At 35.6% G+C, this 23,612-nt stretch overlaps 1 protein-coding gene across 1 annotated transcript in view; it reads left to right on the top strand.

The window, feature by feature from the left end:
* Positions 1–23,612, top strand: part of mtrex (Mtr4 exosome RNA helicase) — a 44,521-nt gene that overhangs the window by 2,618 nt on the left and 18,291 nt on the right. Inside the window, exons 4-18 of the mRNA XM_003216182.4 lie at positions 232–294; positions 1,135–1,247; positions 2,255–2,429; positions 3,311–3,401; positions 3,608–3,732; positions 4,313–4,411; positions 5,033–5,135; positions 5,234–5,365; positions 5,956–6,035; positions 8,134–8,244; positions 8,920–9,021; positions 9,692–9,817; positions 19,234–19,384; positions 21,002–21,174; positions 22,514–22,582. Of these exons, the coding sequence (XP_003216230.4) occupies positions 232–294; positions 1,135–1,247; positions 2,255–2,429; positions 3,311–3,401; positions 3,608–3,732; positions 4,313–4,411; positions 5,033–5,135; positions 5,234–5,365; positions 5,956–6,035; positions 8,134–8,244; positions 8,920–9,021; positions 9,692–9,817; positions 19,234–19,384; positions 21,002–21,174; positions 22,514–22,582 (1,713 nt within the window). The remainder of the gene's footprint in view (positions 1–231; positions 295–1,134; positions 1,248–2,254; positions 2,430–3,310; positions 3,402–3,607; positions 3,733–4,312; positions 4,412–5,032; positions 5,136–5,233; positions 5,366–5,955; positions 6,036–8,133; positions 8,245–8,919; positions 9,022–9,691; positions 9,818–19,233; positions 19,385–21,001; positions 21,175–22,513; positions 22,583–23,612) is intronic.

Raw genomic sequence — 23,612 nt, 5'->3', positions numbered from 1 at the left:
TCATAAAGAAACTAGAAACTTCCTTCCTTAGGGAATATATCAATATATTCTGTTTGCTCCTTTTCAGCAACAGTTCATTTAACGTTGATGTTTTCTGCTTATTGCAAACTTTCATCGTTGTTTTAGTTTGAGGGAGACATGGATTTAAATGTAATTTCAAATGTATTTTAAGCAAGCAAGGAAAGAAAATATTTTATTAACAAGATTAACTTCTTTTTTTAAAAAAAATAGGTTGCTCTTCCTGCGGATGAAGATTTCATAGCCCTTAAGCCAAGAACGGGGAAAGCTGCAAAGGTTTGTGATTTGGAAGCCTTCCCCTTTATTTTATAGCTAGTAGAGAAAAATGGGGGGAGGGAGGGTGGCTAGTATGTATAAGTATATATCAAGAAATGCATGTTTATGGACATGTTTGAGAACATAATCTCATACTTCATGCTTGGATGATTTAAACATGTTCCTAAAGGTCTTACTGGTGTTGATATTGTTTGAAAGTTGCAATAAGAGGCTTCAGCTTGAAATTAGAGGTTAGCACTAGTTTGTACTTTGATAGTTGTTCAGCATTTATTTCTGTAGTTATGCATTCATATTAAGTAACTTAACTAATGGAACTTTCACTAAAATGATTAGGAGAAAAATAGAATTGTTACTGTAGTCTGTTTTGGATAGTGAATTTTAAAACCCATCTCCAAAACATCTGGTTTTCGAATTTTAAATTTATTGCATTTAATAGAGTTTTCAGTTTCCAAAGTTTAACAACTATATTCAGTTCACCTTTTAAGATGCTGGGCATGAATTAGGCAGAATTTCTGGGAGTTGTAGGCTAAAACACCTGGGGACCCTCAGGTTGAGAACTACTGATCTAAGAGGTCTGCACTGTTTATTGTTACAGAGCATAAACTCCTCCATGCTTTGGACTGTAAAGTACATATGTGAATATGTTTGTTGATCTAATATTGTGTTCAAAATGTAACAGATGTAGAATACTGATTTTTCTCTTCTGTATTAAATTTTAAACTGAAATACAATTGTGTTGAAGGACTAATACAATATTGTTGAAGCTGAAATATTATTTTCCTATTGTGAAAGGAGATGGACAGTGTATAAAGAGTACATGATGGTGTGCTTTCTTTCCAGGAATATCCATTCATTCTTGATGCTTTTCAAAGAGAAGCTATTCTGTGTGTGGATAACAATCATTCGGTTTTAGTGTCTGCTCATACATCAGCAGGAAAAACAGTATGTGCAGAGTAAGTATTTCTTTGGTGAGTTTTAAAATAAATACAGTATTCTCCCACAACCATTTTTTTACTAAGGGAAACACTTTTTCTGTTTCCAGTGTTGAGTAACATCTGTCTATAATTAACTAGCTGATCTCTAGTTGTTGTTTTGATAAATTGACTCACTTTTCTAACTTTGTTACTTAGTTCTTTTTCTTTCCTTGTCTCTCTGGCACAAGTACTGGCTCATCAGATATAGTCACCTCTGTAGGCACAAGCTGCTGTGTTTATATGTCTGTTTCAGGCTTATATTAAATCATTTTGAAACACTCTGTAAAATACACATATTAAAACATACCTCCATAAAATACCTATCAAACTACACAAAACAAAAATGTTACAAAGAGAGTCTAGATGGGTTAGGAATTAGGAAAACGATTTATGACTTGGCAGCTTCCTGATTTTTTTTTTTTAAAACTGCATGGCTAGCTTTGTTGTAGAACTTGGCACCTCACAATCTTAGCAATTTATTCATATATCATTTATACTCACATTTCCAAAGTATGAAATTTCCATTGTATTAATAGCTATTTTTTGTATGCCTTACATGTTATATAGAAATAAATCAAAATGCTTCATTTAAGATATCTAAACTTTATATGGTCATTATTCAAATTACCAAAAGGTTTCAAATGAACAATAGCCTAAACTTTAACAAATCCTGTGTCTAATTAGGAGAGCAATGAGATATAGATTTCATAGATTTATATTAGGAAACAAGTGGACTTCCTTAAAAGTGGGTACATATTACAGTAATGCCAAGTCAGCTGTTATTTCTATATAATTAATTAATGACTTAATAGTACTTTGAGTTCTTTTACTATAGGTTTCAGCTTATAGAAAATGTATTCATTTATTTTAAAATGTAATTCTTTTACAAAATCCTTGATATATATATATATACATTAAAATGTATACATTATAGAAAAGTAGGTTGCTGCAAGGATAATGAATATGTAATTATATATGAATTCTAGGTATGCTATTGCATTGGCTTTGAGAGAGAAACAGCGTGTGATCTTTACCAGTCCAATTAAAGCTCTAAGTAACCAAAAATATCGTGAGATGTATGAAGAATTTCAAGACGTTGGTTTGATGACTGGAGATGTCACCATCAACCCTACAGCATCTTGCCTTGTAATGACAACAGAAGTGAGTTTAGTTAATTAATCCTGTATTGTCTCTGTATTGGTTCTCTTTGTTAGACTGATAATTCATTCTGTGTCTGTCTACTGAGAAGTATGTTCTGTTGTGTTCAGTGGTGATTATTGTCTGATAAGTGTGTTTAAGATTATAGGATGATTTATCAGTTTGTGTTTATAAAAATATAGGAAGGGTTATGTAGAAACGATAATAAATGGGATAATCTCAATGGATTGAACAATCATTTTTAATTCTCTTTTGCCACATGATCCTTTTTGGTCTGTAATTTAGTTTACTATGTAGTTATTTCTATTCAGTACTTGTTCCCAAAAGCAAGGTTCTCAAAACATTGCTTTAGGTTCTGGGTATTTAAAAAAATGCTGAATGTTGATACCTGGTTCACAGTGTTTAATCAACAAAAAGGTTCAGAATTTGACTTAGTGGGTTGTATCCAGGCCTATTTGACCTTAGAATAGGGTGGTTTATAGCACTTCAATTACTAATTGTATACTGCCACTATTTTTGTAGCTTGCCGGCTTTTATAATATCTTTTCAATTTATTACTGTTTTAAGTATAACTGGGTTAATTTTATTGTTATTAATTTAGACTTTTCTGTATTTTGTTGTATTTGTATACTCTTGTACTATTGAGTGCTTTTTGTGAGCCACCCCGAGATGGTGGCGAGATACAAATAAAGCTTATCATTAATTAATTCCATTATGTCTGCTCTAAGCGTGGTTACAATTGGGTCTAATTCTCTGTATTTAGTTAGTTTCATTTATAATCTGTACTGTTTTTTTAGTTTTCTCATATCTCCAAAAGATTTTGCTTTAGTCTATATGTGTTTGCTTAGTACGTCATTTGCACAATTTTATTATTATTATTATAGATTTTGAGAAGTATGCTTTACAGAGGTTCTGAGGTCATGCGTGAAGTTGCCTGGGTCATCTTTGATGAAATTCATTACATGAGAGATTCAGGTATTGTGTGTACTTGTTTATGTATAGCTTTATTTAGCTATTCATTTAGTCTGTCTCCTCCAAGATGGGAATAAGTTAACTAAAAAATGGAGGGAAGTCCAGTGAATTACAATATACAAAATCACCCCCCCCCCCCCCCCAAATAAGGCTGATAGAAATATTGTATGGGTGTCTTGTAATCTAACCTGGGAATTTTCTTTTTGTAGAACGTGGTGTGGTATGGGAAGAAACCATTATTTTGCTGCCAGATAATGTTCATTATGTGTTTCTTTCTGCCACCATTCCAAATGCACGCCAATTTGCCGAATGGATATGCCATCTTCACAAACAGGTAATATTTTGTGTATAAAATACATTTTACTTGGAAAATTGTTGCCTTTAGAGTATAATAGTTTACTTGGTGTTGACACTGAAATTTTGCCCAGATGCTGAAATTAAGCAGAAGCACCTAAAAGTCCCCTTCCTGTTATTAAATCCAGTGGCTCAGATAATGTGGCAGATGATTTGGTCGTTGATGTACTTGTAACCAGATCCAGTGTGTATTTATACAAAATACATTTTAAATTTAAATTTCAAACCAGTTTATCTTCAGTGGATTGTGTATTGCAGCCCATCTTTAGAGATTGCAGGTTTCCATTGGCAGTCCCTGGTCATTCACTTTTTGTGTCCTCTAAAGTGTACTGTCTTAGTTTCACAGTTTGCTTTGTTGTAAAGATAAATATGAAACTAGAATATTTCTGATCCACACTGTATTATGTATAAATTAAGCATGGGCAAACTTTGGCCCTCTAGGTGTTTTGAACTTCTGTTCCCACAATTCCTAACAGCCAAAGGACCAAAGTTTGCCCATGCTTAATTTATAAATGCCTGGTATAAAAGCATTTTTTACATGTTATGTTTTTCGCTGGCAGCCTTGCCATGTGATCTACACAGATTACCGGCCTACTCCTCTGCAGCACTATATCTTCCCAGCAGGGGGCGATGGACTTCACCTTGTGGTTGACGAAAATGTAAGAAATTATTTATTGGGTTGGAATTGGTGATGACATTATTTGTAATGTTCAATATCAGAATGCAAAACAAATAATGAGAACCAGATCTATAAAACTTGGACTTTCTACATTTTTTTTTATTGAACACAATATTAAATGAATCTGTGCATGCCATTGGACCCTTGTCCAAACAAGCTTTCTCGGATAACATGCTCTACGTGTTTGACCTACAACAAAATTTGCTTTATTATCTTTTCTCCCAACTTTTTGCCAAAAAACTGTTAGTGCTTCTGTCCATGGATCCAAACAGTTATGCCCTTTTATAGGATACTCCCTAATTGTTCTTTCCTGTTGTCATTTCTCATGTTTTTTTGGCCACTGAGAATGTTCAGTTCCTATGCAGATGTGAAGAGGTTTTTGCTGTTGTCTACTTTTAATTCTGTTTTTTAAAGTTATATTAAAAGTGAACAAATTAGAATGGACAAAAACCTGATAGCCAAAAAGTGGGAAATAAATTTAGTTAGTTTGACTGTAGGTGTTCCAGTTTAGGGTGAAATCCCAGATTCTAGTAATAGCTGGAATAAACTATAGTATAAATTATGCAGATTAAACAAATGTTAATGTTCACTTTCTCTCCAGGGTGATTTTAGGGAAGATAATTTTAATACAGCAATGCAAGTACTTCGAGACGCTGGTGACTTAGCCAAAGGGGATCAAAAAGGCAGGAAAGGAGGAACAAAAGGTGAGTTTTAACTTTTTTATGTAGTATGTGTTGCAAAATACCATAATATCATTGCATCCCCAAACATAAATTTCTTGCTGACTTTGGTGTTTTCATAGGTCCATCCAATGTATTTAAGATTGTAAAGATGATTATGGAAAGAAACTTCCAACCTGTCATAATATTCAGTTTCAGTAAAAAAGATTGTGAAGCATATGCACTTCAAATGACAAAATTGGATTTCAATACAGGTATGTTTTAATCGCTTCTAACTGACTGTTTGTTCTCAGTCGGCATTGTTTCTGATCAACTGATTATTTGTGACTTGTTTATTTGTTATACAGTGTAGGGAACCTTTGTTTAAGTTAAAAACAAGTCTAAACCATCTATGGCATACAGAATCATTTCTGTGTTTGATCCTAGCTAGTATCCTCAACCTGCTGGTTTTGTTTATCTTTGTTTTATATGGTGACTGGTTTTGTTCTTGATTGTATCAGTCTTATTACTTTAGCCAAAACAAATCTAAAGAATATTTTGTTACTTGGCATTGCTAGTAAATAAACATTACAAAATTGTTTTTCACGGTAGTGTCTTTTGGATCACATGGTATTTCTAAATTTGACATTTTGCTTTGATAATCCAATAAACCAGTTCCAGTGTTTCAGCAGTTGGCAGCTCATCTTCCACAATAAAGTAGTTTTAGTTGTCATATTTCCTGAAAAGTTTTGTATTAAAATTCATCGTACTGTAAAAAAGTGACATTCTGGCATCTCTTTAGTTACTGACATTGCAGGGATGTTTTTGTAGAAAAATATGTTTTTGTTTGGGGTTTTTTTTTCAGATGAAGAAAAAAAGATGGTTGAAGAAGTGTTTAATAATGCAATTGACTGTTTATCTGATGAGGACAAAAAACTGCCACAAGTGAGTATCTTAAATCATTAAAGATGTGTGTACAAGTAGAAGAAGGCAAAAGCTAACTTTATAAGACTTATGAGGAATCTGTAGTTGATCAGCAACCAGCAATTTCTGACCTCTGAGTTATTTAATAATGTAGACAGAAAAATCAGAACCAGAAATTAAGCGATTTTTTTCCTACTTAAAACACACTCCATTTTAAAAATTCTAAATGTGTGATCCCCCCCCCCCCCCTATTTTGAACTTGGGTCTTGTTGGTAGAGCTGAGCAACTGAAAAAAACTACATCTTGTAAACTTGTTATTTGCCTAACTCCGGTTTATGTACAAGGCTTATTTACATGTCACAATATATTCATGATACATCAGTATCAGTCCCTGTTTTATTTTATACCAGAGCTTTCCAAACATTTAATGTTGGTGATACACTTTTTAGACATGCATCATTTTAGCGACACAGTAATCCAGCTTTAGTGGCAAACGGAGGGTTCGATCAACCCCTTATAAGAAATACGGACATATACATAAAGTGTAATAACAAAATGAATAGGGAGGCACAATACATAAAAGCTTTTCATTTATATTGCTTATTTCACATAGACTCAGTTTCTTGTTCAGTTCATGTGATACAGCTGCACAATGCAACAGTTCAGTTTAGAAAGTTCTGCTCTATACAATACTGGGCAATTTTTAGACCTTTGGATACTCCATTGCTATTTTTGCCAGATTTCCTATGTATAGCTGACCTTAAAGGTCTGTTAAGTGAAACATCTGTCATGGAAACAGACAAAGATACTATGTTTACTGAGTCTCAACCTATCTATTTGAGTGGACATCTTTTACTTCAGACACTATAGACCAGGCATGGGCAAACTGTCGCCCTCCAGGTGTTTTGGGCTTCCAGCTCCCACAATTCCTAACAGCCTACCTGGAGGCCGAAGTTTGCCCATGACTGCTATAGAATGTGCAGTCCAATAATGTGTTTCCTGCCGCAGAATGCTCTTCTATCCAATAGGTGTTTCCGTGAGATAAATGAGTGATTTGCATGAATTTCTCCATTTTGCATGTATCAAATTCTGCCTCCTTTGTAGTAGATTTGGTGAAGAGAGAATCAGCAAAAATTGCCTTCCCTCTGTTCATGGAGGCTTTTTCTGGATTAAAAAGCCTGTGAATGGAAAGTTGCAGTTGGATACAGTCCAGTAGGATTGATATAGTACTCTTCCAGCAGGTCAGAGTTGCATAAAACTGCCATATGGCAGCTGGATGCATTGCAGTGTTAGGTTTAGCTTGTAAACATTTATAGTTTCTCCAAATTGGCTTTCATGTATTCAGAGAAGGGGAATCAGACTTCCCTAGACTATTATTGTGCCTTTTGAAGGTAGTACATTAAATGAAGTTTATGTTTTGCGGCCATCAAAAGTAATTCCTAGCGTAATCCCCAGCATCTGGTTTTATCCTAGTGCTCTTGAATTTGTTTAGAAATACAGTGTTCTGAATGAGGTTTAATGAGTGAAGGTTAAACCTAGAAAATGTGGACAAAACTTTGAAAGCAAAGTTAAATGTTCGTAGCAATATTACCAATTTTTTAAATATAAGACTAAATCCACAAATTTTGCTGGCTTATCAAAAAAAATTATATTGTTTATTGGTCATTTATGGCCTAAAATAAAACTATCTTTTGTATATTACTGGCAAGTAGCATGGAGAAAATTCTTACTCAATGCATACAAACAGGCAATGGCTACTCAGTTTTCATGTGATAGATTACACTATGTAACAGAGTTTGAATTTTTTCTGTTCCTGGTTTGAAAGTGTTATTTTCTGTTTGATTGTGCAGTACTTACTTTGAAAGTAGTTGTTATACTCAAGAAACTTTGTTTTTGTGGCTGCCACAAACTATGTTGAGTTGGTTGAGGCCCAATGAAATATTCATTGAAAACCTATAGCAAAATGTGAGGCAGAATGTCTCACAAAAATTTTTTTGCAGTTCAATAACTTTTTTCCATGTTTTTATTATAGAACCAATTATGAAATTATATTTATAACCCAGGAACAAACATCGTGTTACATAGTATTATATCTCTTCTTTTCAATTTCTGATCACAGGTTGAGCATGTGCTGCCTCTTCTGAAGCGTGGCATTGGAATTCACCATGGAGGTTTACTTCCTATTCTGAAGGAAACAATAGAAATACTTTTCTCTGAAGGACTGATAAAGGTACATACTATGAGGTATATTTTGAAATTGCTTTTTTTGTGGTTTCCCTTACAGATTACAGGTTTTTAATAGGATGTATCCAAGCTTCTCAGTTTGCTGTGGACCAATATATGGTTTATCAAAACACCTTTATCCAAAAATTTCAAGATAGTTAAAATCAGCTTGATAGTTTTAAATGATATAATCTGCAACAAGATATCTGTTCACTGTGCACCCCAAGCAGAAATTATCTTAATTAGCAAGAAATATTTAACAGGAGCTAAATTTTGATTGGCGACTTACACCAATTAAAATTTCAGTGAGGAATAAAACACTGTTTATTTTAATCCATTTCTTCAGCTTTCAGGGTAAGAGAGGTTTTAATGGGGCCCTCCAATTGGAGCCTTTTGCGCATGCAAGACAGTCATATAATAAGGTTCTTTAACATCATACCCAATTGCATGCGTGTGGACCTGTTTATGTCTGCACTGCAGGTGTGACTTAAAGAGCCATTTAATTGTTTAAAATAGAAGAAAATTGCTAATAAAGAGGCATATTGGGAATCGGACTATATTGTTAGCTGGATAGAGCTCTGAACATCTTGTTGCCAAGCTTTACTGTAAAAATAGTTAATTTAATTCCACAAGGCTACATTATTGCTCTATAACATAATTTTTCTATTCTATCCTTGTTTAGGCATTATTTGCAACAGAAACGTTTGCAATGGGAATAAACATGCCAGCAAGGACAGTACTATTCACAAGTGCTCGGAAGTTCGATGGGAAGGACTTCCGATGGGTAAGCAAATTGCATCATCCTGTACATGAATCCATGTTGGAAAAGCAGGCAATAGCCCTCTAACTGGGATCATATGTACTCAATATAAGCAACAATTCAGCTTCAGAAAGCAAACATTTAGCGTAGTGTGGGAAAATATACTGACAATGGATTCAATATCCCCCACTTCTTGGTTTGAAGATTTTTATGGTGAATTTTAATTGAATAATCACCCACCTTGCTAAATTCAGCATAATCAGTGGGAGAAAGTACAAATGATTATGATATCAACCATCTCATTGTCAACATCATGTTAAAATTCATCTAAATATATTTAAAGTTGCTTTATATTTTTAATATAAATGTAGTAATGATTCGTAAACACAATTGTTAATTAATAGGGAGATTTTATTGATATGTAAACAAGAAAATGAAATATTGAAAAATTAAGTGTCTCTGAGCTCTCCTGATTTCTCTTAGCCCGTACCCCTTGGCTAGGCCATTTTCAAGCTGTTGCCCAACCTGAAAAGTGGCCCCCAGGCCTGCAGGGATTGCTCACTCTGAATTAGTGTATTTAGACTATTGTGTATTTCCCTCAATTGTCAGTTGTCAAGGCAGCAGCAAGGCTTCCTTTCGCGTAACACTGAACGCTGGCAAGATTTTATCATTATCCATCCTATTTTATTTTCAGATCACCTCAGGGGAATATATTCAGATGTCTGGTCGTGCTGGCCGCCGTGGCATGGATGATAGAGGAATAGTAATTCTTATGGTGGATGAAAAGATGAGCCCATCCGTTGGAAAACAGCTTCTGAAGGTATCTTGATCAATATGGAACATTGACCATGGATATTAACTTTCATCCAGCAGTTGCTGTTCCAGTGATTTTAACACTACGTATCTTATTTGGAATTATAGCTGCATAAAATTACATTGTTCATTTGTTAACCCTTGGGGTTCATCTACTCTGTAGAATTAATGCAGTTTGACGCCACTTTCACTGATATAGCTGACTGTTATGGAATCATGGGGATTGGTTTAATGCGGCACCAACATGATTTGGCAGAGAAGGCTAAAGACCTTGTAAAACTAAAACTACATAATCCGATAGGATGAAGCTGTGGCAATTAAAGTGGTGTCTAACTGCATTAATTCTACAGTGTAGATGCACCCTTGAGCACCAAAATACAATTTATAGTAACCTTTCTCTGCCCTTTTATCCTGAGGAACAGTAAGAATAATTTTCAAGTCTTGGGAAACTCCTGCATAAAAACTATTAAATCTATGGTTAAAACATCTTTTTTCAATCACAATCTTTTGCCATGGACTCCTCACAATCTTTCACAGAACCCTGCTTTCCTAGAAAACCTCTTTTTACAGCCTGTGCTTTACTTTTTTTCTATTAGGAGAAAAAAGTAGTCTACAATCATAAATAATGGGAGTGTAGTATTTTTTAAAGCACCAAACATCTTTATAATATAAAGTAGTGAATCGAAGCTTCACGTTTAATAGATTTTGTGGGCATATTCCGTTTTGAGTGCAAACAACATGAGAAAGCAAGGAAATAGAATAGTTTGTAGTTTATGTTATATGAAGGGACAGGAAATCTACATTATTTGTCATTTTTTTAGGGCATGCTCATATTAATATCAGTGTTGTGTGTTGCCCAAAAGAGCAGAAAAATGGACAGCTTGTACTCTCACTGTCTTTTAGTAATTGTCCTGGTAGACTGTAGCTAATGATTTCATGTTTAAAGTAATTAGCACATTTGAATCACTAATTGGAACTTGTAATCATTATATGTGGAAATTGGCAGAGGTGCCGTTTTTTCTTCCTTTGAATGCCTGAAGTATGTTTGCTTCTATAGTGAATAGAGAAATGAACAGCAATGCTTATTCAAAAGCTAATGAAATGGAATAAAGGGAGATGTGGCAAGTGTCCTCTTAGTTTGTTGGTTTCAAAGCACAGTATTAAGTGCCAGTACTTTTCTTATACCGTAACAAACAATTTATACATCTGAGCTGTAGTTAATGCATCCCAGATCCACAGGAACAGAGCCATGTTATCTTTCATTCATTTAATTAGCACACTGTTTCATGAAAGGTCAGCTGGAAAACTTAATTTGTAGTGCTCAATTGCGGTTATGGACACAAAAGTTTGAGTACCAAGGAGTTTTGGCAAGAAACCTGTAGTGTTATCTCCTTTGCTTGTTTGATAGGCTAGGTTCCAAAGAGTGTTCTGCACGCATAACAAGTACATCCATAAAGAAATAGGGTAGCTGGCCTTTGCTGAGCAACAGTCCCCATGTCACTCCAAATGATTTTTCTTAAACATTCCTCTACCTTGAGAAGTAGCTTTTTAGGGGCTACAGCTGGAAGAGGAATCCTGAAAATTCCTGTGTGGGTGTAGTGCACTGTTTTCAATGATTGCATCCCAGGAGTAATTTGTAAACCCTTGTAAGGATTTTGTTGTTGGTTTGTTTGGTTTTTTTTTTTAGACACTTAGTTCAGGAAAATGCCAGTTGAGATTAGCTTAAAACCTATAGCAGTTGAGTATACATAAATTGGTTGGAAACCCCAGATCCAACAACAGTCTGTCAGTAATACGGATACAGAAATTAAAATACAAGAACATGTAAAATTCATAGAACAAACACTTTTTTAAACAAAGGCACATGGGACTATAGATAGATTTAAAAGTAATCAGGGGCCAAAATTCTACTGTTAGCCCTAATTCGGCATGATCTGTTGAAGTAACAGGATTTACCTGTGAACTGACTAATCATTCAACAATTGAATGGATATGCTATAGTTCGGACTAATCAACAAAATGCTACCCTTGACATATAAAAATGTTTTTTTCTAAAGAAATTGCCCTGCAATGTATACAATGAACGCATAATGATCTTGAGGTCTTTTTAGTGGCACTAATAGGACTGTAGTAATATAATCCTACAGCATAAAATGGACCAAGTTATCCTTCATGCATTTTCCCTGTGCCATACTTCCACCCATGTCAGATTTACCAGAATGCTGTGTACAGTATTTATTTATTTATTTGTTTATTTAATTTATATACCACTCTTCTCCCCCAGGGTCCCCCTGGGGGAGAAGAGCTCAGCTCAGATGTAAACACGACCCATGGTAGAAACACTCAACTCAAGATGGAAATGCTTTTGTCGTTCATTTTTATGGAAAGACTGTATATAGTCTTCAAGAACATTATTTTAAATACCATCAGATTGATATTTAAAATAATGTTTTTGAAGACCATATACAATACAGGGAGTTCCTGTATGAGTCATTTGTAAGTCATATGTGTGTTTTCTTTATAAAGTAGGACTGATTTTTTGAATGCTACCAAAAACATTTTATATTTACTGGAACCCACTTTTCTGTTTTGTGATGTGATTTCAATTTTCTTTTCCTTTTGTTGTACTGGATTTGCATTCCTTTGTAAGTTAAGACCTGCAGGGGCTGAACATGATGTTGTGATCCCCTTGGATCAGGACTAGAAGTGCCCATCCCACACAACTTATTAACAGATGCTTCTCCTTCAACCGTTGGCTGTCCTCCTAAAGAATGTAATGTTTGGTGATGAAAGCATCTTTTTAGTGTATGAACCACCATGCTGTGTTCTTCACAATATACTGCTCTTTTTGTAAAATGTATGCTCTAAATTTTTTTATCCCCAAAGCTATTTTCTGTTAGAAAGTCATTATGTGACCTCAGTGTTTATTGCAAGAAGAGAGAGGGGAAGGGGGACAGGACTTTCAAACAAGTTGCTGGAGTGGAATCTGTCCATCTGTGTAGAGGCTGTCTATAAACATCAGCTGAACACACAGACTTAATTGCAGGCTTGTCTGGTTTTGCATCAGTTGCATTCACGTATGTTTCCCAGCATCTGTATGTGTGGGCAAGCTTTGAAAACTGTAAGGAGGTTTAATTTGTCATATGGTCCAAGCTGCCAGCTAGAGTCCAGCATGAAGATTACCAGGTAGTTTAGCAACATCCATAATCACCAGTTTTTCCAATAGCTTTGGTTCTTCCTTAGGACAGTGCAATTGAAATAAATTTCATTGGGCAGTAAGAAAAACTTGTTCCAGACAGGCTGATTTCCACATGATGCTGAGGTCTATCAGGCAGAAATTTGTCAACAAGTATTTTGGAAAGTAGTGAAGTATATTCTCAAACCTGCAAATATTTCTTTTATTTGGTAGACCTATATACATTTTGATAATGATATCTTCCAAGTTATCTTTAAAAAATCATTTGTGGTCACAGAAGCACACCAGGTGTGTTTATTCTGCTTATTTTTAATAAACAGTAGTTCCTTTCTGTTAGGAATCTGGAAATCAGCCTTTTACTGGCATATTGTTGGTCCACCTGGCTCTCCAGAGTTTCTGGCAGGTTTCTTTCAATGTGTTGTCGAAGGCTTTCATGGCCAGGTTCACAGGGTTGTTGTATGTTTTCCGGGCTGTATGGCCATGTTCCTTTCAATTTTATCTGGAAAGAGTGAGGTTTGAATCCAGGATGTTTTGTATGCAGCGTCTGTAATCTTCCATAAATAGTGTCTGGTTTCCTCGTTTGGGGGTAGCTCCAGGCCTCCCCCAAGGGTTTTTTAGAGCCAAACACTGATACAGTTTATTACTATTTAAGTTCTTACTGCAAGCTACTTTGTCTGTTATTAAGTTTAGAGTTATGTTGTTTTTATATTGTTTAATATGGTTTGTCCTGATGTAATTTGTTTGAATGTTTTTTTTCCCTTTTGGCATTGAATGTTTGCCATACATGTTGGAAACCGCCCTGAGTCCCCTCAAGGAGATAGGACAATCTACAAATAAAGCTTTATTGTTATCTATTATTACTATAGCCTAAGTTGTATTGATGGTAAATGATGTAGCACATATAGTACACCCAAAAAAAAGCATTCTAAACCTTTGCTGATATGACCTAGCATTGCCTCAGAGCCAATGATAGAAGTGGGCCTCAAATTTTAGCAATTTGTTCCTTGGTAGACAGATCAAATCCTCATCACTGGATATATGGGGAACCTTTAGGCTGAAGAGCACCCCTTTAAAAGCAGCGAATGAGCAATAGACTTCCAAATATTATATCATGTAGAAGCAAACTCAAAAAAGTATCTAGTAAGGTCCAAGCTAACTCTTTCACACTATGAATAGTTGTCAGCCATGATGCAAAGATGTTGTGCATCTACACTGTGGAATAAATGCAGTTTGATACCACCTGTACTACTACAACTCAGTTCTATGGAATCCTGGGAATTTTGGTTTGATGGGGCCTTTTGCCTTCTCTGCCAGAGTGCATGTGCTTCACCAAATTACAGCTGCCAGGATTCCACAGCGTTTAGCCCTGGCAGTTCAGGTGGCGTCAAACTGCATTAGTTCTACGATGTAGTTCCACTGAAAGACTCCCAGACACAATTCACCCAGTTACATTTCTTTATGTGAGAGTCTTGGGCAGTGTCATCCATGTTGCTGACCAGCCCAGGATTCTGTTCATATTAGATGCTCCTGCACTTCCTCTAAAGGAGACTGGCTTTTATACTGTCATAAAACAAAGCAACATGGATTCATAGAATTTATACAGTAAATGAACAAATACAGTATTGTATTGGTATTATGCATGTCTGTGTAGCACATGGTGTGTTTGCAGAATGTCAGTGCTATCTATTTACAGAAATCGCAGTGTCTACTGTTTCCTGGGATTCTTTAAAAAAATATGCTGGATAGTGTGGCTCTTTTGATCTAGTAAAGAACTCCTTTATATCCACAGCAGGATGACTTAACACGGATTAGTTATGCAGTGACTCTTAAGAGATCCCTGGTATACACATTTTCCTCTGTGCATTTAAAGCACAGCAGACGACTGTAATATTTTGTAAAGGAAAAAAAGACCTTGCAACATATTCCACCTTGTTATGTAGCATGTAGTCTAGATTGCTGTACTTGATCTCTACTTCTGCTTTTCTGTCTCTGTAAAATGTTGAGCTGTTACTGTTTTCCTTTTTCCTTTCCCCTCTCTGCAGGTGCCAGGTATATCTCCTAAACCATGTTTCTTGGGAATTGCTTCTTTCTTGCCAAATTGGTAATAGTAAAGTATTTACTGCTTGAGCTTGCCTTTACTGACTCACCTGAGAGCCTGTCAACTAAAACCCTTGCAGGAAGGGTTGTTAAAGTAGAAGTGTTAGTTAAATGTTTATTATTTCAGATCTTAAGGCTATAACAACAAGTACATGTGGGTAAGGAAACAGGAAAAGTCATAGGAACATGATAAATAGAGCATATCCTCCAAGCTCTGTCATCAGATTCTACCAGTTTTTGCATGGTTCAGTATAATTCTTTAATTGGCCTTTTAAAAAAGATGTTGGGCCACTGGATAGAAAGCTTTGAATCAGTCTGAATGTCATAGTAAACCATGGCTTATTTTGATGGGGAAAATAATTGGTCTCAAACCCTTTCTTGTCCCCTCTGTCTCTCCAGCGCAGCCACCAGGAGATTAGGAACCATTTCTTCTGTATTTGATTAACCCAGTTTACCATTTTAAATCAGAACTAACGAACTCAAGTTAACTTAATGCACGCAACAGCAGACTTCATTCAGTGCCATCACAGGCTTCAGTTCAGCAGGGGGGAAGAAAAGCAATAAGAAGCTGTGCTGAAATTGTAAATGACAAAGAATTAGGTAAACAACAGAAAAGATTTTCCCTATATCTCATATACAGGCAGTCCCAGAATTACAAACATCTGACTTATAAATGACTCATAGTTAAGAACAGATGAGACACCAGGAGTTGAGAGAAATCTGCCTCTGGGAAGGGAAATTCACTCCTGAAAAAGTTATCATGGGGAAAAGGTGTCTTCACTCAAGCTTTATCATCAATCCTTGTTTCCACAGGAAGCCACATTTTCAAAATCCAATTCTCACAAAGTCAAAAAGTGAGGTGAAATATTCTGAATAGGGGCAGAGTCAGCAAAACAAAGACCATGGGGTGTTAACCCTTCCTTATGCTGTCCAAAGCTAACAAATCTCCCTCCCGCGCGCTCTCTCTCTCTCTCTCGCTCTCTCTATATATATATATTTGGCTGGAGTTACACTTAAAATGTATCTGTTCCGACTTACAAACAAATTCAACTTAAGAACAAACCTACAGAACCTACCTTGTTGGTAACTTGGGGACTGCCTGTATATCAAAAAAGATGTATATTCAGAAAATCAAGGTAGAATAGCTGAAATAGGACAGGTTATTCTTAGTGTTTCCCGCCATTTATGTTACTCAAATCAAGGTAATAAAAACTAAGTTTCAAAAATATTGTCTGATTCTGAAATTGCCCAAAACATTCCTGTGGTCAGACAAAGGCCATCATAACAACAGAACAGACTTTGTTACAGAAATCATTACAATTTTGATTGACTTATTGGATAATATAGGGGTTTTGATTTTTCAGTTGACACAGGCAGAATAATTATTCCGCTAAGTGCATGTTACTTTTCTGTGACAGGGAATTTTGTGTCGTTTATTTTTCTCAGCGGCAATGATACAATCACAACACAGATCTTCAGTTTTCTACAGAACAATGGTCTCATTGTGTTGTCTTCTGTGATTGACAGGGCCTCTGTCAATTTTGGGAACAGTTTAATTATCACCTGGGAAAAGTGGGATGCAACTCTCATATAGTCCATAATTGTGTCAAACTGGATGTGGATTTTTGTTTTGTTTTAATGTAGAAGTACAGTGAATTTAAATTACCAACCAGGAATTCAGTGTGTCTGGTCTTCGAGTTTGTAGAAGCAGAGCACAAAGGTGTCCTTCAGATTACCACTTCCTGCTTTTGTGTTTTTTATATTGTGTTGGGTATGTACTTTTTCCCAAAAGGGCTAAAAGGTTATGTGAAGGTTGTACAGGCAACTTTGGTGAAGAGGAACACAACCTCATACTCTTTATTTTGTTTACTTGTTGCTCAATCTGATGGTAATGTTTAAGAAACTGGAATATAATAGTGTAAACTAATGGTATGATGTTGAAATATTCCCTCTTAAAAAGACAACTGTCAGTACATTCCCTGCACAATGACATAAAACAGGCAGATTTCAAGATGGTTGCAACAGCATTCTGCAGTTGTGATTGACAAGCTCTATGCTGACAGTTGTGTCTTACAGCAAATAAGGGAAGGTATGATTTCTGTGACCCCTTGTGAGACTGTTTTATGACATAATTATGGCCAGGTGAAACTGAACATTAATGTGACGTGTGCTGAAGTACTGAATGTCTTTTAAAGGGATTTGCCAAAAACAGCAAGACACTAGCTTAAGTATAAGTATAAAAAGTAAGAAACAGGCCAAGCTGCTCCAGGTTTAGGGTATACACATACCTCATTTCAAGTATTTTGCTATTAAGATATCATGTTGGCCACCTAACTACTATGAAGTGGCAATACTAGGAAGGGGGGGGGGCGTTCAGCTGATATGCCAGCTGCACCCTTCCAGAAATAGGAAGTTCTAGAGATGGTAGGACATATGCTGATAGCCTCAAGGTTAGACTTCAGCAATGTGCTGCACATTGGCCTACCTCTGAACCAAGTTCAGAAACTCCAGTGGTTCAAAACATGGCAGTCAAATTGATTATGGAAACTTCTAGGAGTGAGAACATTACACTCATACTAAAGTCACTCTACTGGTTGCCAAATAGTTTACAGGCAAAGTATAAAATGTTGGTTCTTACCTTTGAGACCCTACATGATTTGAGTCCAGGTTTCCTACAGGATTGCCTTCTCCTGTACAGTCAACCCCGTACATTCAGGTTCTGAAGTTTAGGCAACATTCACTTCATCAAGCCAGGACTAAACTAGTCTAGTAACTTTCACCCATAGGACCATTACATTTTAAATTGACATTTTAAAGTTTATGTGTGGGTAATTTTAATGTGTGATGCTTTGTGTTTTAGACTTCTGTTTGTGTGCATTTAATCTTTTCATATGTTTTTAGTTATAAATTGTATTTAAATCTATATTGTACCCCCTCCTTAAGCCTTAGGGAGAGGTGGGTAAGAAATAAATTGTTGTTGTTGAGGAAGGAACACACTTAAGAAGGTGACAGAAATGTCTTCTGGTAATAGTTGGTTTTACAAACTTTCTTGGGTTAACTTTTTTTAAAAAAACACTTTTGTTAAAAAGTTTTCATATTTGTTTATAGAATTACAATGAAATGTCATGCAGAAAGTGTACAGAGAAGTCTGTAAAAATAAAAACATTGTACAATAAACAAAATAAATGAAACAGGCTGTGCTCTCTGGCTTGTAAAGTCTGATTTTCTAAGTGTGGGTTTAAGAAGTAAAGGCAAATTAAGTGGGTGGAAATTAAGCCTGGTAAAGCAACATGTAGAAATTCAATCTTAGTTGCAAAGATCTTCAGGAATTTCCCCTGCCAGTATTGGCAACCCTGTGAGGAATGATCTGGTGGGTGGAACCATTATTTCTGCCTCCAGCATCTTGCCAGTTTACAAGATGTCCCAGTTTTTAGAACAACTTGCTGACAAGACTTCTTCAACAAGTAAACGTTAGAAACCATAAGCAATAAGAAAAGTGACAATGTAAGAGTCACAGGTGTAGACTTTGTCTCAGATGTTATTTCTGTCATTGGTTAAGAAGGTCTGGAGAGATAGCAAAAGCTATTTCAATTCTTTGCTATATGTCAGCGTGTCTATCCCTAAATATATTTGTTGACAAGGGGCATATACTTCTCGTTCTCTTTGTTGCATAGATTTTCTGTCATATGGCTTGAATTATTTTCTCACAACTTGCCATTTCTACTATGCTAGTAGATGGTTGTTTTTGCTTGTTTTGAATTTGCTGGTTTCTTAAAACTTCTGGTTTGTACCTTTAGGTCACTAAAGGTTGAAGTACACATTCTACTAAGAAAAGATTAGAGTGCGGGTTGTATTTTTGACTTGCTGTGGTTTTCTTGGAAACTCTTTTTTGAGATAAAGTAAATTGCTTTTTAATAGGTTCTCTGTTTTAAATTGTATTGGTATTAAATTACTAAGAAGCTATTTCAACAGCTTGAATCTTTATTCAGTAGCAGAACCCAATAGTAATTGCTTTCGGCCATACTTTCTTAAATGGAAATGTAACATTGGTTTTAAATGGAAATGTGAAAAATTGTCACTATTGCTCAATGCTTTTTAATTTTTGTTCATAATATATTCCTCTGTTTTAGGGATCTGCAGACCCTCTGAACAGTGCTTTCCATTTGACGTACAACATGGTATTAAATTTGCTGCGTGTGGAAGAAATTAACCCAGAATACATGCTAGAAAAATCTTTTTACCAGTTCCAACATTACAGAGCAATTCCAGGAGTTGTTGAAAGTAAGTTATGTAAAATATTTTATTTTTGTTTACTATCGTGTATATTGCAACAGCTCACTTATAATCTGGAGAGCAAGCGAACCTGTTCTTAATTAGTGACTATAATTAAAAAATACCTAAAGAGCCAGGAAATAGATATGTTAACTTATCCCCCTGAATACATACCCTTCACTCTTGCCAATAACAAACTGCTCTTTGAAAGTGCCTCACTTTCTGGTTATATTTACCATTTAGTTTATATACGTTTGTGTTGTATGTCAATGCCTTTTGAGTATGTAGAACTAGTCACAGAGTTTGCTGGCTCCCTAGTCAGTGAGCACAACTAGATAAGTTTTCAAATAACTAGTTTAACTTATACTGAAGTTAAAAGAAGCATTTTTCAGTTGAAATGAAATCTCAAGTAGAAATAAGTGGAATAAAAATAGCTTTGACATTATTGCAGTTTGCACTACAAGGATCTGTGACCCCAAGTGTAGTATTAACTTCAGATATAGTACTGTGCATGTTGCTCTTTTTTATTCTTTAAGGACACGTGTTGTACCTTGGTTTATGTATGTATGTATGTATGTATGTATGTATGTATGTATTTATAGTGCTTATATTCTGCCCTTCTCACCCTGAAGAGGATTCAGGGCAGATCACAATGTAAATATACATGGCAAACATTCAATGCCATTAGATATACAACATACAGACAGAGACACTGAGGCTATTTAACATTTCCAGCTTCCAGCTGCATGATGGTATTCTTGATTCCAGTCACAGGGGGAGCTGCTGCTTCATCATCCACTATGACACCGAGTCCTTGGTGGAGTACTTCTTCATTCTTCCGCACACACGCTGCTGGATGGTTTTATGGTGTCATAAATTGTTTAAATTAGCCTCCCCACATAGGCACTCCCTAAATTTTCCTACTTGAGGGATGCAACTATCTTTTGGGTTGCTTAAGTAAAAGCGAGGCTATTTAATGGTCAGGCACTCAATCCAACCCGGGCTGGTTTCGAACTCATGACCTCTCAGTCAGTAGTGATTTATTGCAGCTGGGTACTAACCAGCTGCGCCACAGCCTGGCCCAGGCTGTATGTAACTCCTGAGAAGGAACAATGTGCCATTTTGTTAGGAACAAGGTGATGACCCATAGTTCCATGCTACTAGCACCCTTTAATTCAGGCATGGGCAAACTTCAACTCTGGCTGTTGGGAATTGTGGGAGCTGAAGTCCCAAACACCTGGAGGGTCGAAATTTTCCCATGCCTACTTTAAAATATCATGTATGAAAATGTCCTTGGAAATCAGTATCAACTGTTGATTAACAAAATTATTCTTAAAACTTTATGCTTCCTGGATGCAACACCAAGAAGAATCTTTGCAAACCATAAAGAATCCTTATTATATTTTCCACCTTGCATTCATTCTAGTGTCACACTGAAACATTCCTTGTAACGTCTTGATTGACGAGAAAGGAGGAACCCGAAAGAGAAATAAGAAATGCCACAGTAGTTTGCTACAACACAGTATTTCATGATATCAAAGTGATTATATCATCACTTTTGGACATTATTTTTCACACTATTCACTGTTTCACATTTCTTTTTTTTCTTTTTTTTTCTTTTGGTAGAGGTGACTAAGTTGGAACAGCAGTACAACGAAATTGAAATTCCAAATGAGGAAAATGTTGTCATCTACTATAAAATCAGACAACAGCTTGCTAAACTGGGTAAAGAAATAGAAGAATACATTCATAAGCCAAAATACTGCTTACCGTTTTTACAGCCAGGAAGACTAGTAAAGGTAAGTTGCTTTTACTCATCTCTGGTATTTCTGAAATGTCTTCTCTGCTTTTTTAAAAAAAGCATTAACTTTTTAAGCTGCTTTTCCTAGATGCTATCCATGCTGTCGCACAAGTAAGGTTTTGTATTGCCAAATTTAACATGCAACTAAGAAAACATTAATTTTAGGATTTGGATTAACTAACATTAATTTCAATAATTATTAATCTGAGAGTTAGGTCCACCTGTGTCATTCTCTTGATGTATCTGGATCTGTTAGCAGAAATTGGAAAAGAGTGGCTCCCCTTCCCTCCTTCAAACTCTGCTTAGCTTCAGTTTTGGGGCTTTGAAAGAAGGTTGTGGGAGGGAAGGGAAATATCATTTGGTTGTGATCGTGAATTTCCTCTGGTGCAATGCTAGATTTTACATTCATTCTAAATCCAACTATCCACATATTAACAATGAACTGCTGCATTCAACACTAGAACAGTCAAAAAGCAGTGATTAGAAAACACAAATAAATTCCAGGTTCAGATAAAATTCCACAAATTTATCAAACAGCAGAAATACCTCTTCTCATTATGTGGAGGAAAGGGTATAGAGAACCTCCAAAGATTGATTGTGTTTCTAAACCTCAAAATAGGTTTCTGAATGTTGTGGTTTTATTTTCAATGGCTTTGTCTAGTGCCTTTTTTGTTTCATATTCATTTAAAATGTATCTGTTGTTAACTGTGTTTTCAGAACTGCTATTTGCGTCATCTCTTTTGTTCATTAAAAAAATATTTTAGCTCAGCCTTTCTTTAAAAAATAAATCTATTACAGGTTTCATTGTTATGTTTAAACACGCTTTTACCATAGTTGTTAATGTAGAAATCAATTTTAGCCATTATGGGGACAGTGGAACCTGTAGTTTTCTGGAATTGTACTATGTAACACAGTAATGCAGTATGCTTTCAAATCACTGATCTGCACATTGTTATTTTGCATCCAGTACATTTATAACAGACCACTGTTACTTTTATATTATAACTGTTTTGATAGAAGTAGTAAAAATATTTATTATTGGTTAACTAAAATATTTTGACAAACTTACATCATCTTTGAATAAGTATCTAAGTGTTTTCTATATTTTGTTGGTGTTCCTGTGATACTCTGTCTTGCAACTGGATGAGAATTTCTCTTTATGCTGATTGGTAGATATGGTGTCATATGATGAGAGCTTGGGAAAGTTGGGAAGGGCTCAGATTTGAATTCCACACCAAGTTTTGCACTTTAATAACATTACATCGTTACTTAAACATTTGCTTTCATTTCAGCTCTATTATAGAATCTTATTTTTTATTTTATTTTTTCCCCCTTAGGTAAAAAATGAAGATGATGATTTTGGCTGGGGAGTGGTGGTAAATTTCTCCAAGAAGTCAAATGTGAAGGTAAACGAAAAGCGCTGAAGTTTTTTTCAAGTGGTACACAAATACATGTTAGAGATATGATAATGCAAAATTACACACTGTTTCTTTCAGAGAACTAGTATCTCTGATAAATAAGCTTCATAGAAGGTCTGTTTTCTAGGAGCATTGATTGTGGCACAAGGTGAGAACCTATTGTTATGTGAGCTCCTTGTATATCTTGTTTTAAAGTAGGATTCAATTGAAATTCAATCATGCAATCACTGTTGTTGTTGTTACTTCTAATCATTGCAGGGATAAGGGGCTTGCATTCTGGATGGAAATAAACTAGATGGAAAAGGCTGTTTCTGTCCTGGGAATTCTTAGACAAGAGAAAAACCAAACATTTCCTTTTTTAAAAGTTTCAACCTGGAGTAGTGGAAGAACTGGCTGAGTTGGTCTAGGAATAATTGTTTCCCTCTCTACATTTCTATAATGATGACATATTGGGAACACATACTATTTTCTTTTTTGTTCATGAAGTACATTTTTATGCTGTTAGTAGAAATTAGTGGACTCCCCTTTGGGGGTTTTCTGCATGAGATACTTGGCTACCTGTCTAGAATGCATCTAGTGAGGATGATGTAATCCAGCCCCAGTTGTTTTGTGTGCCCTTAGAGTATTTTATGCATATGTCAGCCTCTTCCAAGTTCAAGTAAACAGCACATGTTTTTAAATGTTGGCCTAAAGCTGATTTTCCACATATGGATTGCATTTTCAAATGCAGTTCAGATGACACAAATAAACATACGGCTTTAAACCTAAACCAAAACAGCTGCTGTAAGTCTCTTTCGTGCAGTATAAGATGGGGTAATATTATTCACAACTGTTTTTATGAATAAATACTTTGATTATTGGGTAATCTAATAGGGGAACAATGCATGTGTTTCTGTTTACATCTGGGCATTTTAAAGTTATCTGGGATACAGTGTGAAATTCTTATATCTTCCAAGAGCCCTCCAAGTGATATGCCTTATTGAGAAAAGCTTTCCCTCAAAAGAGGATAACCCACAAT

The sequence above is a fragment of the Anolis carolinensis genome, chromosome 2, assembly GCF_035594765.1.
Source record: "Anolis carolinensis isolate JA03-04 chromosome 2, rAnoCar3.1.pri, whole genome shotgun sequence".
Taxonomy (NCBI): Eukaryota; Metazoa; Chordata; class Lepidosauria; order Squamata; family Dactyloidae; genus Anolis; species Anolis carolinensis.
The sequence above is the reverse complement of the archived record's forward strand: the minus strand, read 5'-3'. Positions and strand labels throughout refer to the sequence as shown.